Source organism: Crocuta crocuta, unplaced genomic scaffold, assembly GCF_008692635.1.
Source record: "Crocuta crocuta isolate KB4526 unplaced genomic scaffold, BGI_CrCroc_1.0 scaffold35, whole genome shotgun sequence".
Lineage (NCBI taxonomy): Eukaryota > Metazoa > Chordata > Mammalia > Carnivora > Hyaenidae > Crocuta > Crocuta crocuta.
Genome location: NW_027530625.1, coordinates 7,376,006 through 7,392,577, shown reverse-complemented (window position 1 = coordinate 7,392,577; position 16,572 = coordinate 7,376,006). Strand labels below are relative to the sequence as shown.

The 16,572-nt window shown below is 47.8% G+C and overlaps 1 protein-coding gene across 1 annotated transcript in view; it reads right to left on the bottom strand.

The window, feature by feature from the left end:
- NUP214 (nucleoporin 214) overlaps nt 1-16,572 on the bottom strand; it is a 101,496-nt gene that overhangs the window by 64,596 nt on the left and 20,328 nt on the right. The window contains 10 exon segments of the mRNA XM_077768400.1: nt 1,182-1,265; nt 1,367-1,452; nt 2,553-2,735; nt 4,730-4,833; nt 7,179-7,337; nt 8,518-8,667; nt 8,839-8,925; nt 11,895-11,992; nt 14,182-14,354; nt 15,660-16,107. Of these exon segments, the coding sequence (XP_077624526.1) occupies nt 1,182-1,265; nt 1,367-1,452; nt 2,553-2,735; nt 4,730-4,833; nt 7,179-7,337; nt 8,518-8,667; nt 8,839-8,925; nt 11,895-11,992; nt 14,182-14,354; nt 15,660-16,107 (1,572 nt within the window).

Below are 16,572 nucleotides of genomic sequence, written 5' to 3'. Positions count from 1 at the left end.
GAGGGGTTCCAATCTGTCCATGTCGTTGCTGAGACTTCTCTTCCATCCCCCACTCAGAACTCATTAGGACGCAAAACCACCAATGTTCTAGTCTCAGTCTCACTTTTGAAAACTCACATTTCCATATCTAAAGAAAAATGTTCGGGAGTAAACCAACATGAACTAATTGATGATGTATCTGGATTGAGGAATTAGAGTTACTTTCTATTCTTCTTTATACTTTTCTCTATTTTTCCAATTATATCCCAAGAAAACGCATTCTTTAGATTAAAAAAAGCTATTAAGAATTCTTGTCCCGATTTACCTAATTCAACATTATATGATTTGAGAAAAATTAATAAATCATGGTACAGTAAAGGTTAAATTTCCTTTTAAAAAAAAGTTTATTTTTGAGAGTGTGCAAGAGGGGGAGGGGCAGAGAGAGAAGGGGGACGGAGGAACCAAAGTGGGCTCTACGCTGAGAGCCCTACCCGGGCTCTATCTCAAAAACCGTGAGATCACGACCTGAGCCAAGGCTGGGCCCTTAACCAACCGAGCCACCCAGGAGCCCCTAAATTTACTTCTTCTATTTTAATTACCAAAAAGCATCTGTTGTTGGTGTAAAAGAAGTTTCAACTCAAAAGAGAATTTCAAAGAAAACAGCAGATACGCGCACTAAAGCAAAACATAATTACGTATGAAATGACACATGACAAGTATTTTTTAAAAAGAAAATGGAGATAATAAATCTAAATAACTTAAGGGAAAAAACAGTGTTTCCTTAGTCACAGGACTTCTTTCCAGGCAAGTATGTTTCGCCATCATTCCCTCACCAGTAGTTTATTTATTTATTAAGTGATTTTTTTTCTCCCCCAAATGCAATTCTACTCAAAACCCTACACAAATCAGAGAAGTAAAACATCTCCGAACAAAGCAGAGGCTTGGGTCCCCGGAGCCAACTCGGTCTCCTCCAAACCCTTGGGAATCACGGCTGCAGCAGAAATGACGGCCTCGAACTGCTGTGTCCTGTACGGATAAGCTGCTCCCTACTCCAATGTTCAGATGGACAACAGATTCTGGGGACATTTCCTCTATTTCCCATGAAGAACAACAGGGAAACACGGACACACAGACCCCTTTCCTACTTCTATACCAGGTCCTGCATATTCTGTGCTAAAAAATTCTGGACCAGTTTCCTTTACCTGGAGCAGTGGATCTCACTGGGGGGGTCTTCCTCTTGGCCAAGAAGTTTCTCAACTGTGCTTGTTTCACGGGGGACAGTTTAGCTGCAAGAAATTCATGAACCCGTAAATACTTAAGACCTGGTTTTTTTAAGGCATCAACAGAAGGGAACATAGAGTTAAAGACTGAGGAAAAAAGTACTCACCTGGCACTCTGGGCAAGGGCTTGGTGTGGGATTCTATGGTGGTTTTCAGCAAGGCATTGCGGAGACTTTCAAGGTCACTGTCAAAACTGAAAGAGAAGAATGTTACCTGCAAACCAACTACGACCTGAGAAATCTCCCAATACAAATGCCAGCGATAGGAACATCCCCAGTATAGAAACAGGAAATCTGAGCAATCAATGTGATTGATCCAAAAGGAGAGAGAGAGACTATCTCAACGTCCCCCCGCACCCCCCTCCCATAGCGCTAACAGTGCTTCAGCACAGAGGGCTTTCCGCCTAAAGGCACAAACACAAAATCACCCTGGTAACTTCAGGGGAAAACTGTCTAACAGCCGGGTCTGAAAGTTTTCCACTCAAAATGACAAGTCTGAGTTTCTAGACAAGCTAGTCAACCTAATTCTGCCAGGTTAACTTCTTATTTTAAAATGTTTGTAGGGCGGCAATGAGAAACAATGAAATCTGGCCATGTNGCTCAGTCAGTTGAGCGTCTGACTTCGGCTCAGGTCATGATCTTGTAGTTGACGAGTTCGAGCCCCATGTCTAGCCTGCTTTGAGTTCTGTGTCTCCCTCTCTCTCTGCCCCTCCCCTGCTCATGCTCTGTGTCTGTCTCAAAAATAAAAGAAACATTAAAAATATTTTTTGAAAAAAAAGATTTAAAATAAGTAAATAAAAATGTTTATTTTTGAGAGAGAAAAAGAGAGGGAGAAAGAGTGAGAGTGTGCAAGCAGGGGAGGATCAGAGAGAGGGGGACAGAGGGTCTGATGTGGACTCTGTGCTGTCGGCGCAGAGTCCGATGTGCAGCTCACACCCACGAAACGGGAGATCACGACCCGAGCTGAAGTCAGACGCTTAAAGGACTGAGCCACCCAGGCGCCCCTCTAGTCGTTAATTTTCAAAAGAACACGGTTTCTAGAGACTCTGGGCCATCTGCTGGCACCTGTTTCATCAGGCACACTTAATTTCACCCCAGTAATCCTCTGAGGCAGGTGCATTACCTCCATTTTTTAGGGTCAGAGAGCACGAGGAAGCTGACCGGATCGCACCGGCGGCAGCAGAGTCCCTTTCAAACCCACATCACCTGACTCCTGAACAGTCAGTTATCCGTCCCGTCAACCACCGTCCTCGAGTACCAGCGCTGGCACCGACGGGCCCGCTCGCCTGCACACCTGTGGGCGCTGCTCTGGGAGGTCACATCCGAGGGGAGGCTCCACTGGGAGGTCTGGTTATAGAGACGGAGCTGCTGGAGACTGTTCACCAGGTGGTTCAACCTCTTCCTCTGCTGGTTGATGATTTCCCGGTTGTTGGCCAGCGTGTTGAAGAGCGTCTCTCGCTCTGGCACCAGCAAGCGCCTGCAGACGGCAGAGAGGAAAGAGTGTGGCGCGAATGGTCCGCACACTACAACCGTAGCAGTGAGTGGCTAACCTGGAGAGCACCCAGTGGACAATCCACACCGGGGAGTTATGAGGACGTGACGAGAGAATGAAAGCTGTGCAAAGATAATACAGAGCGAGGCCCAGGGGCCCAGGGTGAGCAGGCCAGGCCTGTAGCAAAGAACAGCACAATCGGACAAAGCCTCACAGAGGTTCCGGGGGAAAGAAGGGTGGGAGACGGGAGTCAAAAATGAGGGGAAGGGAGAATATGTTCGTTCAGCTATACACTCGGGGTTTGTGGATTTTTCCGCCTGTAAATCACACTAACAAACAAAGCCCCAGGGCCCATTGGAGGTCTATGGGGATGTCATTTCTCCAGAGTGCTGTCAAGAAACACGGATAAGCACGTGGTGTAGTAGCAAGGGGGTAGCCCACCTGAAAGATTTAGAATAAGAAAGGAACAACAGTCCCTTTCTTTCTGGTGACAAAGGCAGTTCGACATAAATTTCTAGGAAGGCATTTCGGTAGGGTACAAGGTAACATTTAGAAGGGGTTAAAAACAAAGAGGTGTACCAAAAACCTACACAGATTTAGGAACTTAAACTCTGCAGAGAGGGGAGTTTAAAAAAAAAAAAAAAGCACGTGAAGGAGAAAATGCATAGAGTTGTCATAAAGGAGAAGAAAAGTCTAGTGTGTCTGTCACCATCATGCATCACACACTTTTACAAAAGCCAACTTCTTAATTAGCGAAGAGAAAGCTAACCGTCAGGCGGAACAGAATGTTCCTGCTGTTAGGTCAAGTCATTCTCTCCCATGCGCTTGAACGTGAATTCAGAACCAGGGCAGGGAGTGTGAAATCTCGAATGGGGCCCCACCGCCGAGGGGACAAGTGCTCCAGGCCACAGGCCACAGAACCGAATCCCCCCCACCCCACCCCGCCCAGTGTCCCTGAGTCAACACTCCCATCTACCTTCCCCTATCAGTGCTCCAAACGGAGGCACTCGGGTCAGGTACAAAACCTTCCTCCACACTGTACGGGGCGATGTATTGAATTCTGTTTACTGAATCTTAAGCACATTCAAGCCCTGCCCCTGACATCGCACCCAGGTTGCCCCACTTACAAGTTCTGTGATCCCACAGCTTCATAAACAAGTAAACAGATCATTTCCCGGTTTGTTTCCTTACAGGGCTAATCACACTAATCAAGTGTAGGCGTTTCAAAGAGCGAGCATTTTGAGGGCTGATCTATTTCTCGGCTTTCCTGTAGGCACGTCACTGTTCTCACAATGCACTGCTTTCTGTTCCTTCGGGAGCACAGATGGCATACAGCCAAACATCCGGGGACAGAAGACGAGGGCAGGACCAGGTTCTCCTGTGCCTTTCTTCCCTCCCTCCCTTCTAAGTCATCCACCCTAATTAGGAAGGTCTCCTCAACAAGAAGACTTGGAAGATACAGAAAAGTATAAAAGAAAAATTCCCCTTAACCCCATTCGCAGCTGTAACTGAATACGGCGACAGATTTCTTTCTAGCCTCTTTTCTATGCTGAGACCTCCACCCTGAGATCGTCCGGTACAAGTGTTGTCTTCTCCTTTCTCACGTTTTATATATCGGGTCTAACGTTCTCATGATGTGATTATTTTGTATGTTTCATGTCACACACAACACGTATTTAATGGTCTCCTGAGGGCACGCTATGCGGTATTCCGCAAGAAGAAAACATGACCAGACTTATGCGGCCGCTCTCTAACTTCTAGATACAGGGTCACTCCAGTTCTTCACTATCAAAAATGATGCCGCGACACTAACTCTTCTATGTCAACAGTCGTGAGCGTTGCTATTATGTCTGTAGAACAAATTTCTAGAATACGGTAAACACCTGTAGGGTTTTGGATCCACATTCCTAAACCATCTTTTAAAAAAGCCCACAGCAGTATCTCCTGCCACCCACGGTGGATGCGGGGACCTCGCTCACTTTTGTTTTTTCTTTTGTTCCAGATGCCGATCCCATTCCAAGTCCAGCACATCATTCACATCTTGGACGGCGAATTTCACGTACTGATGGAGGCGCCGGATTTCCTACAAGAAAATAAAACGAGAAAGGGAATGACTCCGTTTTCCAGTAGCTTGGAGGACAATATACCAAAACAATCAAAATAATTTTGCAATGTTTTTCTACTGAGAACCGTAAGGAACAAAGAAAACACAACAGGCTTCAACCGAATCATTAGAGTGGCGTCATTAAAATGAACAACGGAACTCAACCTTTTTAACTGTGACAGAGAGGCACAGATTGGGCGTGCCACTCCAGGGCGCCAGGGCACAAACACCATGGCTCATTCTCTCATCATCAGCTCCTACACTGAAACTCAACAGGCTCTAGGAATTTGCCACTGCACGCCGCGCCTCCGACAGCGCATCCGTTCAGTCTTTGCTCTCCCACCCATGAAATTAACTGTAATACGGACAAAATTAGCCTATAAAAGTGCTGAAAATGATTCTGAACCTATCTATTCGTAGCACAGGACACGTAAGTCTCCCTACCGGTTGAGAAAAACTCCTCTTCTCAAAGAAGAGTGTCATCAATAGCAAGTGAACTGCCCATTACTAAAATTCACGCCTATTCATTTGAGGCCTGCAACAGTTTTCTTTAAATGTTAATCCAGTGTTAACTTTCACGGCTATACAGCCTGACTCTCAGAAACGAAAAGTGAAATGAAGATAAAGCATTCCACTAAATACAGTTATCAAGGCAGGCAATGTGCTGCCCACCGGGAACCATCCTGGTACACAGTGCTTACTGTGTTTCGTTTTAAAAATTACTCTTGGATGAGGATACATGCCCCAACTGAAAAAGAGCAAATGTCATTTAGAAAGAGCCAGGCTGATTCCAGGAGGAAGCAGCAGTCCCCATAGCATCAGATATAAACTGCAACTCATTGCGCGACGGCAGCGGCAGGCCGGCCGCCCTCTCTGACACGGGCGGGACTGCGCCTCTGTGCGCTAGCTTGCGCTCTTCCTTCCAAGGGCCCTCCCACTCCGTCTACCGGAAAAGCAAGCTTCTCCTTCAAGGCCTGTCACAGATACTTGGTTTCTTCGGCTTACTGCTGCATCACTGGCAACGCCACAGCAACGTATCCCACGTTACGGTCACATGTTCCCTCTTGAGCCGCCGCGCACCCAGCCGCAGGACCGGCACAGCGCAGTGCAGCGGTTAGGAGCCCAGGCTCTGAGTCAGGCTCGGGGACCGGCACTTATTCGTAGGGACACTCGGGTGGTTCCAGCATGTTTCCTTATCCCCTTTCGTACGTGGCATGTACCGGATAAATGCGGTTATCTGCTTAGTGCTGTGAGAAGAGAAAAGCGTTTCCTCTTGAAGGTCCCCCCAGAGCAGCACGCTTCTTTCTCCTGCAGCTTGGACGCAGAGCAAGAGGTGGAAACGCACGTATCGAGAACGTGTATCTAGATGCGCCCTGGAGGCGGTAACCTGAAGAGTGGCAGGCAGGGGTCTTTCTCCCAGACTGTACACACCCATGGGCCCCCAGCCACATGGCAGGGGCTGAGTGACACAGCAGGGGGTCTCCCACTCTCCAGGACATTCGGTCATTTCCCTACTGTAGTCAATCTGCCAGGTGGGGGCATAGAAATGGCAGACAGAGTAGAGTCCGCAGCCTCAAACCCTCCGAGGCAGGAGGGGATTCGGCCCAGTTACAGACCTCACATCCTAGATGAGGAAGACCAGACCGGCCACCTGTGCACCCTTTCCTACTGGGACCCTGGGCAAATGCAAGGAGGTGGCAGGTGATCCCGCTAAGGCTCGAGACGCAACAATTTTCAGTAAACTGAAAAGATGGAAACAAAAACCAGATTTCGCCACAATAGAAAATAAGAATAATTACAAATGGATGAGAGAAGTGACCTTGCTGAAGTCCGGTGTACAGGAAAGAGCCCCAGCAGATGGAGCCTTCCATCTGGTTGCACTCGTACTAACAACATTACCAGGGCCAAGCTCCTCAGCCCAAGGGACTATTATCTGTATAACAGGACCAGTAACTCTTGCATTGCAGAGCAGCTGGTTTGGAAGTTCAGAAATAACGTGCGAAGAACACCCAGCAGAGTGTTAGCACTCACTAATTGCCACATGAACATTTATTATTTGTCCTCTGATGTATAAATATATATTTTTCCCAATGGTATGCTTTGCACCAAAGTTTAATAAAGAAATCTAATGTTTGTTTTCATCCTAAAAAAAATTAAGCAGAAAAGTGCACTTTTCTTTGTCACAGCTGAGGAAGTCTGTGCAAAGTGGGTAAATGAGTGGCAGGAAGTTAACAACTTCACGGGGGCAGTCCTCCAGACAGGGCCTCACAGAGGGGCGGCCTGGCAGGAGTTATAAGCAGCTCATCTGGGCTGGGTCCTCTTACCTGGAGCTTCGCTTCGCTCTTGGGATCCAGGGGCCGCTTATAGAGCAAGTGCACGTATCCGGAGTCACAGTTTCTCTCATTTTGTTCTCTGGCTTCTTCAACACCAGCAAAGCCCTCCAGTAAGGTTGTTTTCAGGGTACTTATATCTCCATGTAGAGACTAGAAAAGGTACAAGGATGTTTTAATACAAAAAAAAAAATAAATAAAGTGGCATTTCTAAGAAATGAGCCTTTCTGTCTGATCTTGGAAGGTAGTGCTTCTCAGGCAGTGAAGATGACGCACGCGTCTCAACAGTTAGCGGGCGTACAAGAAAGTTCACTGTGCGCAAAGAAAAATACTAATGTTCAGTTTTTAAAAATGTTTTTTTTCCTCATTAAAAAGCCACAGGGGCGCCTGGGTGGCTCAGTTGGTTGAGCGTCTGACTTTGGCTCAGGTTAGGAACTCGCAGTCTGTGAGTTCGAGCCCCACATCGGGCTCTGTGCTGACAGCTTGGAGCCTGGAGCCTGCTTTGGATTCTGTGTCTCTCTCTCTCGCTCTCTGCCCCTCCCCTGCTCATGCTCTGCCTCTCTCTCTCAGAAATTGACAAACACTAAAAAACAAAACAAAACAAAACAAAACACCTAGTCTACTGGTCAGAAACTCAGAGAACGAGAAAAACTATTGATACCACCCACCATCCTGCTCCCTAAAGGTAATCACTGCTGACAGCCTGGAGATCTCTCCTCTTTGGAAACACGTTAAGGGCAGGGTTCTGGAGGCAGACACTCTGGGACTGGCACGTGGAAACTGGGTAGCTTTGGGCAAATTACTTCACCTCGCTACCCTTCAGCCTCTTGATTTGCAAGAGAAACAAAGCAAATAGCACCTAGCAGAGGATTCAGCAAGACAACACAGTGCCGGCACACAGGAACCAGTAATAACAGTAACACAGTAACTACTACTAAGACCGAATACTCGGTACTTTTATACCAGATATTCCCCTCAACCCAACTCTTTATTATAATCCAACCACTTACTACAAAATATGGTAAATTTTCAAATATACCAAAACTAGCAGCGATAACGGATTTTTATGGAGCGCCCTGCAGGTGTCAATGGGGGCAGAAACTATTACTATTATTCCACTTGCTCTATGAGGAAACTAAAACCTGGCATAGCCACGCTAACTTGCCCAAGGTCACATAATCAAGTGCTGACGGTAGGACTTGAACTTGGCATTCCTACGTAAACTATTCTAAAAACCACCACCATGGTCCTCGCAGAACAGAGCACACGGAGTGCTGGGAGAGCAACTCTCAAAAGCGCAATTCCATGCAGAAGACCGTCCGCAAGCACAGACCTCTGTGGTCTCCTTAATCTCCAGGAGGAAGGCGTGCAGGTCGTCAGACTCCGTCCGCAGCATCTTCATCTCCTCCGAAGCGCCCACCTGGAAACACGCTTTGGACGTCCGGGCCTTCAGCTCTCCCAGCTCCTTCTGAAAGTGTGCGATCTGCAGAAGCCACAGGGGATGAAGCCCCTCAGTGTGAAGGGCACGGCAGCACTGTCCCTGCTCCCGCACCCTAGCAGGCGTGGATCCCGGGGACGAGCCACAGCCGGGCGCCAGAGCCAAAGGCTCCCTGCCAGAGCCGCTGCTGGGAAAATCCTGCAGGATCCACTTTACCTCCTCCCCGATTCCAGCCATCACGGGATCTGACTCTTTCCACGGATGGCCCTGCTTTTCCGTAACTGGAGGCTGAAGCGATTTTGCCTGAAACGGAGGGCAAAAGGTTGACAGGTGCACCCCCACCGGATGTACGGCTTCTCGAAGCCGCTGCCTCAGCGCTTGCTCCCTCGTGATACACTCACTGCTCCCCCTCGCTTGTTCTTTCGAACCCATATTGACCGGGTACCTACTTGGTGTGTGGCATGTTCTAGACGGTGGAGAAAGAGGTGAACACGACGGAGAAGGTCCCTACTCTCATGGAACTTAACGTTCTCCTGGGTCAAGACAGGTAGGGAGTGACTGTTTCAGCTGGGGATAGTGACAGGGCGAAAGAGAAAGGGGGTGCTACTGGAGGGGAGATGGCCCAGAACACCCTCACCGAGCCCTGAGGTAAAGCGGAAAGCTCCAGAAAGTTCTGGGGGAAGCACCTTCTGGGCAGCGAGGAGAGCAAGCGCAAAGACTGTGAGGCACGAAAGATGTGCGGCATGTTGGTGGCAGAGAGAGCAAATGTGGGCACGGTGATGTCAGGGAGGAAGCTGGAGAGGGCACGGGGGGGTCGTGTACAACTAAACCAAGGAGTTAGGATGTTTATCTAAGTGCGCTGGGAAGCTACTTGGGGTTTATTCTTTGCTTTATGATTTTAAAAGATCCCTCCTGCTGCTAAATGGAGCACAGAGATAAGTGAGAGGGAGAAGAAATAGGGAGACCGGTCAGGAAGGTAACAAGGCAAGAATGGATAATGGCCTGAAATATGACATTAGCAGGGGCGATAGAGACGTGGATTTGTCTCTCTCTCTCTCTCTCTCTCACACACACACACACACACACACACACACACACACACCCAGAGTAGTGCTGACAAGACCTTCCACTAGTAAGGACTAAGGGGAGGTTCTGTTCAATAGAGGAATCTAGAATGACTTCCGGGTTTGGGGCTGGAGCAAACGACCTGGAGTAGTTGTGGGGGAGACAGAAATCAAGAGTTCTGCTGGTAAGACCTTAAAAGACCTTACAGAGATGGCTTTTAGATTACGTGATACCTACAACGATGAGAATTTTAGACTGCATGAGCAAGTGTTAAAGCTGCAAACATTGATCTAATAGATAGATGTGCATGTGCCAGGCACTGTGCCTAAAACCAGACCTATCACCTGGGCATTACGTTACGTTATGCCCGTAAGGGTGCACGCTGTGGGCAGGAAGGGGCTGGCTGGGAAAGAGAAGGAAAAACCAGGACTCCGGTCCGGAGGGCACGCAAATAATCAAGTGGGAGAGTGACCTAAGATTCTCTTTAAGTTAAACCATAGAAATAAACTGAGGTGACAAATTATAAATCTAAACATGAAAAGTAAAAAAACAAAGCATTTAGAAAAATATAGGAAAGCACCGGGCACCCGGGGGGCTCAGTCTGTTGAAAGTCCAACTTCAGCTCAGGCCACGATATCACCACTTGTGAGTTCCAGCCCCACATCGGGCTCTGTGCTGACAGCTCGGAGCCTGGAGGCTGCTTCCGATTCTGTGTCTCCCTCTCTCTCTGCCCCTCCCCTCTCATGTTCTGTCTCTCTCTCTCAAAAATAAACATTAAAAAAAATTAAAAAACAAAACAAAAAACCAACAATATAGGAAAGAAGGTTTTTGACCTTGGAACCAGAAGTGATTTCTAAAACAGAACACAAAGAGCACTAATCATAAAAGAAAAGCTGATGTATTCACCGCACCAAGAACTCTATTAAATCGTAAAAAGAAATCACGAATAGAATGAAGGCAATTCACAGAGTGAGAAAGTATCTGCACTACGTGTGTGCGTGTGCGTGTATGTGTGCGCACGCGCGCGCACGCGCGCTCCAAGGAACTCTTATAAATCACTAAGAAGACAGACAACCCAGTAGAAAAACAGATAAAAGGCTTGGGAAGAGACATCGCATGAAAGAAGATATTTCTTAATATCTAATTTTGAAATATCTTAAAAGAAGACTCAATTTTAGTGGTCATCAGGAAAACAGTAATTAAAACCACAAAATACAACAACAAAATGAAAAATACCAAGGCTAGTGAGGATATGGACCAGCTGAACTGCCACAGAATCCCAGTGGGAATTAACTAAAGAGAAAGTTATGTATCTTCTACGGCCCAGCAATTCCATTCCTGGGTGCACGCCCAACAGAAATGCATACGTATGTTCACCCAGAGACATCAACTGCACGGTCACAGCAACGCCGTTCGTGAGAACTTAAACCTGGAAACTCTTGAGGTGTGCCAAGGGTACAATAAATACTGTAGTCCAGCCACCCGATGAATTCATGCAGCCACAATGATATGGATCGATTTCACAAACATAATGTTGAGCCAAACACAAGAAAACATACTGTGTAAAAAAAAAAAAAAAAAAGAGAGAGAGAAAGAAAAGAAAGCATGCTGTGTGAATCCATTTCAGAGAAGGTATGAACAGGCCAAACTAGGCTATGCTGTTAGAAATCACAGCAGGGAGCCCCCTCGGGCAAGGAGGCTACACATGAGGGGGAATCTGGGGTCCTGGTAATGTCCCACTTCTTGATCCGGGTGTTGGTTACCAAGGCGAATTCAGCTGGTGTGTGTGTCTGTTTTTACCCGTGTGTATTATAGGTTAATAAAAAAGTAAAATAAACTGAAAGCTTATGGAAAGGCACAGAAACAGAGGACCCTGGGTGGAGTAGTTGGTTACTTTGGAAATGAGAAGAAAATCAGGTGCTGCGGTCCTTTCAGACATGAAGCGAAAACAACCAAGCCAACAGCAGAGCGTGGACAAGCTCGGAACCCACAGAGAAGACAACGCTAAGGCTCTGGGGTGGAGATAAATGGCTTTTATGCGCGCACATTACAAATGTTCAAAGCTCGTGCTTCAGTATTGCCCGGCACGTAGTCCTCAGTACTATTTTGAAGGTATGATTTCTAAAACGTGAAAACCCATTCTGTAATAAACACGTATGACTGTCTGCACGAACAAACAGGGCAACGCAAGCTGCGCTTAAACATACCTGGGGAGAGCCCGCTTTTGCAGCCGGAGGGGTTATCCGGGGTGACTTCTGTACCATCGAGGCCGCTGGGCCTGCACTGCCCTGAGCGGACCGCCCTGCTGGAATAAGAAGGCCATGAAAACACGGTTTTTCCCCAGTCTTTCTCTCAGCATGTGTGTCCTTCCCTCAAATCTAAAAAAACAAGCCGCTCAGTGTCCCCGGCCCTCCTCTTACGATTTTATGATTTTTGTTACTAAGAGTGACGTCCACAGTTTTTAGCCTGATCCAAGATAACTAAAAAGCACATATTATATTTTCAGATGCAAAACTCTTTTATAAAGCAGGTAAAACTGGAATGTCTCTGAAAGTAGGTACGTGCATTTTTGTGCAGCCCTGGGAGGCTGGCCTTTGGGCCCATCCTTACGCCCCTGAGGCTCCTGCTGCACCTCTGAGAACCAGGAACAAAGTTTACATAACCCCGTCACCTTCTAAGAACTCATAAGGTCTTCAGGACCCTCCTGGAAGCTTCTAGAACAAGACTTGCTCTGCTGCACTTTAGGATTCCCTAGGGAGCATTTAAAAAACACACACACCAAAAACCTCTACCTAAACCTCACCTCCAGAGAACCTGACTGAACTGTCAGGGAAGAAATCCCCCAGTGAGTCCAGCATGCTACTGAGGCTGTGATCCAATAACCTAGGACCCTCCAAACTTTAAGAATTAAATAATGGCAGGGGACACCTGGCTGGCTCGGTCAGGTGGAGCATGAGACCCTTGACCTCAGGGCTGTGAGTTCAAACCCCACGCTGGGTGTGGAGCCAACTTAAAAAGAATGAATGAATGAATGACAATGGAAGGATAGGGAGATGTGGGTGGTGAGCAGTGGAAATGGGGAGTACGCGCATCATGGTTCAACCCTTCTCTCCTACACTGAAAACAGATGTGAAAAGATTAAGGCAAGACTCTTTAACTTTCTAGGTCTGTCTTTCAGAATCTGAGGGAAAGTCCTGGAATGAGGGGACTCTGGTAAACTCCATAAGGCAGCCTTCTCTCCTGAGCAATAGGTGAGAGAGAGGATTTCAGGAATTCACGGCTCAATCAATGCCTGTTCAACATTTACCGAGATAACGTTATTCCTGACAAACACTAAATGGCACCCCAAACATGCCTGGCTAGGTATTATCACTGGCACGCATGAAAATAACCCACTGAAAAACTGGACACCTCTGGCAAACACCATCCTAACCACATGAGCAAGCTAACATCACTCGGGTCAAGACAAAATGAGACAGTGCGATACGATACACATCACCTATGTGGTACTGCCACCCACAATGCTGAAGTGGAATCTCGTCGTGTGAAAACAATCTCGTCCACATTGAGGGCCAGCTCCCTACCTATTGGCCTGACCGCTTCACAAACATCAATGCTGAGAAAGATGAACTAGGCGAAAAAATGTGTGACACTGACACTAAAGAGAAAAAACTAAACTAGAATACGTGGTCCTTGGCTGGAGCAGGAAAAAAGCTCCCAAGAACACTATTGGGACAACTGTGGAAATGTCAATGTGGGCTAAGGATGAGATTATGATTAAATCTCCTGAGCGTGCGAATGTATCAGGTACGCTGGTATTTGAGAGATCCACACTTAACGTACTCAGGGGTGAAGTGCCTGTGAGGAACTCTCCAATGTCTTAGGGAAAAATTTTATGTTAAAAACTAAAGACGCAAAGCAACTCGTGCAAAATGTTACCAAGCCTTGACTTGGTGAAGGGCACGGTTTTCATTACCCAACTGATGCAACCCTTCTGCAGGATGAAAGAAGGCCAGGGACGTCTGTTCATGGAGTTTATCATGCACTTCAATTCAACTCGGTTACGATAACCATTTCCACTTATAATCTTCACTCGGTAAACTTGCTCACAGTAGAGCTGGGTGTGAAAACCCAAAGACCATCATCAGGGGCGATAAGCGTAACAGCCACTACAGGTTTCGCTCTTTCACACCAACTTGCGAATCGTTTTGTAACTGCCCTTCACGTAGGGCAGGCTACACCTGAAGACTGGGGCCACAGCAAACACCTCCTCTGAGCCCCCACATACACTTAGCTCCGTGAGAAACGTCAGAGGGCCAAGCGTGGCAGCATCGAGGCCACTGCAATCACTCCGAAAGCACGGGCTTCACAGCACATTAGCGTGAGACACAGGAAGCAAGAAAAACTAATCTGGTCTGACTACGTGAGCCAGGATTCCTAACAGGTGAAACATGCAAATGTAAGAATTCAGGGCTGATTTCCTTAAAACCATACCTGATGCTGAGGAAGAGACCGAGGGCTTTGACGACACAGAGCTGGATGCTGAGAGGGGCGTGGGGTGGCTGAGAGCTCCGGAAGCAGCTGGCTTAGAGGCAGAGGAGAACGGCAGCGTGGCGGGTGTAGCCTGGGAGCTGATGGCAGGGGTGGAGGGAGCCACGGCAGTGAACCTGGAACAACGAGCGGTCTGACTGCGTGAGGAGGGCCCGCAATGAGGCCCTTTCTCACTGGTCCTGAGCAACGCTACCGAGGGACAACTTACTATCCCCGCGCTCCTGCCTCTGTGAAACATACATGTTTGGCTATTTCTTATGAAAGGTGATCGCTGACAAGGAAAACAATGACCTGTGTATTTAGGAATACACTACTCAATGAAAACATCACGTATTTAACATGAAGGAGAAATGAAGTTTATCAGAATGTGAATTATTGATTTTCTGTTCCATCAAGCTACGTACAAAAAGGGAGGCTGGGGCTCTGTTATTAGGAGAGGCTGGTATTCCCCTTCTGCCAAGGAAATTACTGAGAACTCGCTTTGGGCGATCACCTCCTCTGGGGAGTGAGAAAGGAGGAAGAAAGGAGATCACCGTCTTTGGGATGCTTACGGGAAGGGAAAGTTAAGCTCTACTGACAGAGCAAAAGTCTGTCAACAATCTAAATGTCCAGCATCAGGAGACCGGCCATGTAATCCACTACAGGGTGACAAAATGGAATACCAGACAACTGTTGGGTGAGGTGGCCGTGTGGCCACTTGATATCAGTAGGGACAGCGGCAGCAGCGGTGGCCACAGCCAGCACCACGTCCGCAGCAACAAGCAGCAGAGATGAGTGGGGGAGAGCTGGGGGTGTACACGGTGTAAGGGATCACTTTCATCAAGGGGCTTGCACTCCCGCGGGGAGACCAGAGCCAGGGACAAAGCTGAATAACACGTGCGTGAGCTGCTGGGGCGCCCGTGTGGAGAGAGTAAAGGGTCACGTTAAGCAACCAGGACTGTCCTCAAAGAACGAGACGCCCCAGGACTGTCACAAGGGAGAGTCACCTGACAGGCATACAACTTCACAGACGACGGAGGTGGCTGTCAGAAAGCAGTTCAGAGAGTAAAGGGCGGACACAGGGGAAAAAGTGCTACAAGGGATTCACTCCCCGCACAGGATGTAGATTTCTTATTGCCCCATTTTGTAAAATAAGGCATATCTCCCACCTTTTAAATCTAAAAAGGCAAAAATGACAATTTAAATATAAACCTCTAATGACTGAAAAACAAGACATTCTAAGAGACCCTCCTGGACTCCATGCACTGAATAAATGCAAACCTTTTATGCTGTCTGAGTTTTTACCCTTGGCCAGGATTACTTTGGAAGACAAGCAAAAAATCTATTCATAACTCCCTTCTCAGTGACTACTTCCAGGGACTACCGCGTGGTATTTCTACTCATGCTACAGCAGAAGCACTCTCTCATCAAGTGTTACTTACTTCTCACTAAGGTTGACCTTGACCACAGAGGCCGAGGAGGGGAAGGAGGGCTTCACTCCTATGTTCGGAGCAGACACGCTTGGCATCGGTGTGCTTTCCAGGGTGGGCTTAAAACCCGATGATCCGAAGGAGAATGTGGCAGCGGGGGGCACTGTGGGAGAGGCCCCGGGGGTGGACGCCATGGAGGCTTGCGAAGGAGGAGCAAAAGAGAAGAGAGATGTGCCAGAGGCACTGGAATATGGAGGCGGCTCCCCTGGGGCAGAGCCGGATGGCTTCATCGACGCAGAACCGAAGGAGAACACGGAAGTGGCTCCAACAGCAGAAGGTAAAGAGAAGGTGGAGGGGGGAGCAGCCAGCGATGAAGGCGGACCAGAGGCTGGTGCGGCAGGGGCCGGAGCGTCGAGCTTCTGCGGGGCCTGAGAGGAGGTTGGAGTAGTGGGGGTACTCCCTGCAGTGAACAAAATGGACAAAGAGGAAGGGAGAAAATAGCACCATGACAATGGAAGTCCACACGACAGAAAAAGGGCTCGGGCAGAATGGAGTCAGAGAGAACCGTCCTAGTACAAGAAGTGAAAAAATAAAATAGGAAGTAGGGCTGATGTTGGACTTTCCATAGCAAACTTTACAGGTGGGAAGATGAACAAAACTTTGAAAGGGAGGGAGGCCTAGGGGGGTTCAGTCAGTTAAGGGTTCGACTCTTGGTTTCAGCTCAGGTCATGATCTCACAGTCGTGAGATTGAGCCCCATGTTAGGATCCAGACTGGGGGTTGAGCCTGCTTGGAATTCTCCTTCTCCCTCTCCCTATCCCCCCCACCCCGAAATAAATAAACTTAAAACAAAACAAAACCCATAAATTAAAAAAAAAGCTTTAAAAGAAAAAGGAAACAGGGAAAGGCATTAGATTAATAGCACT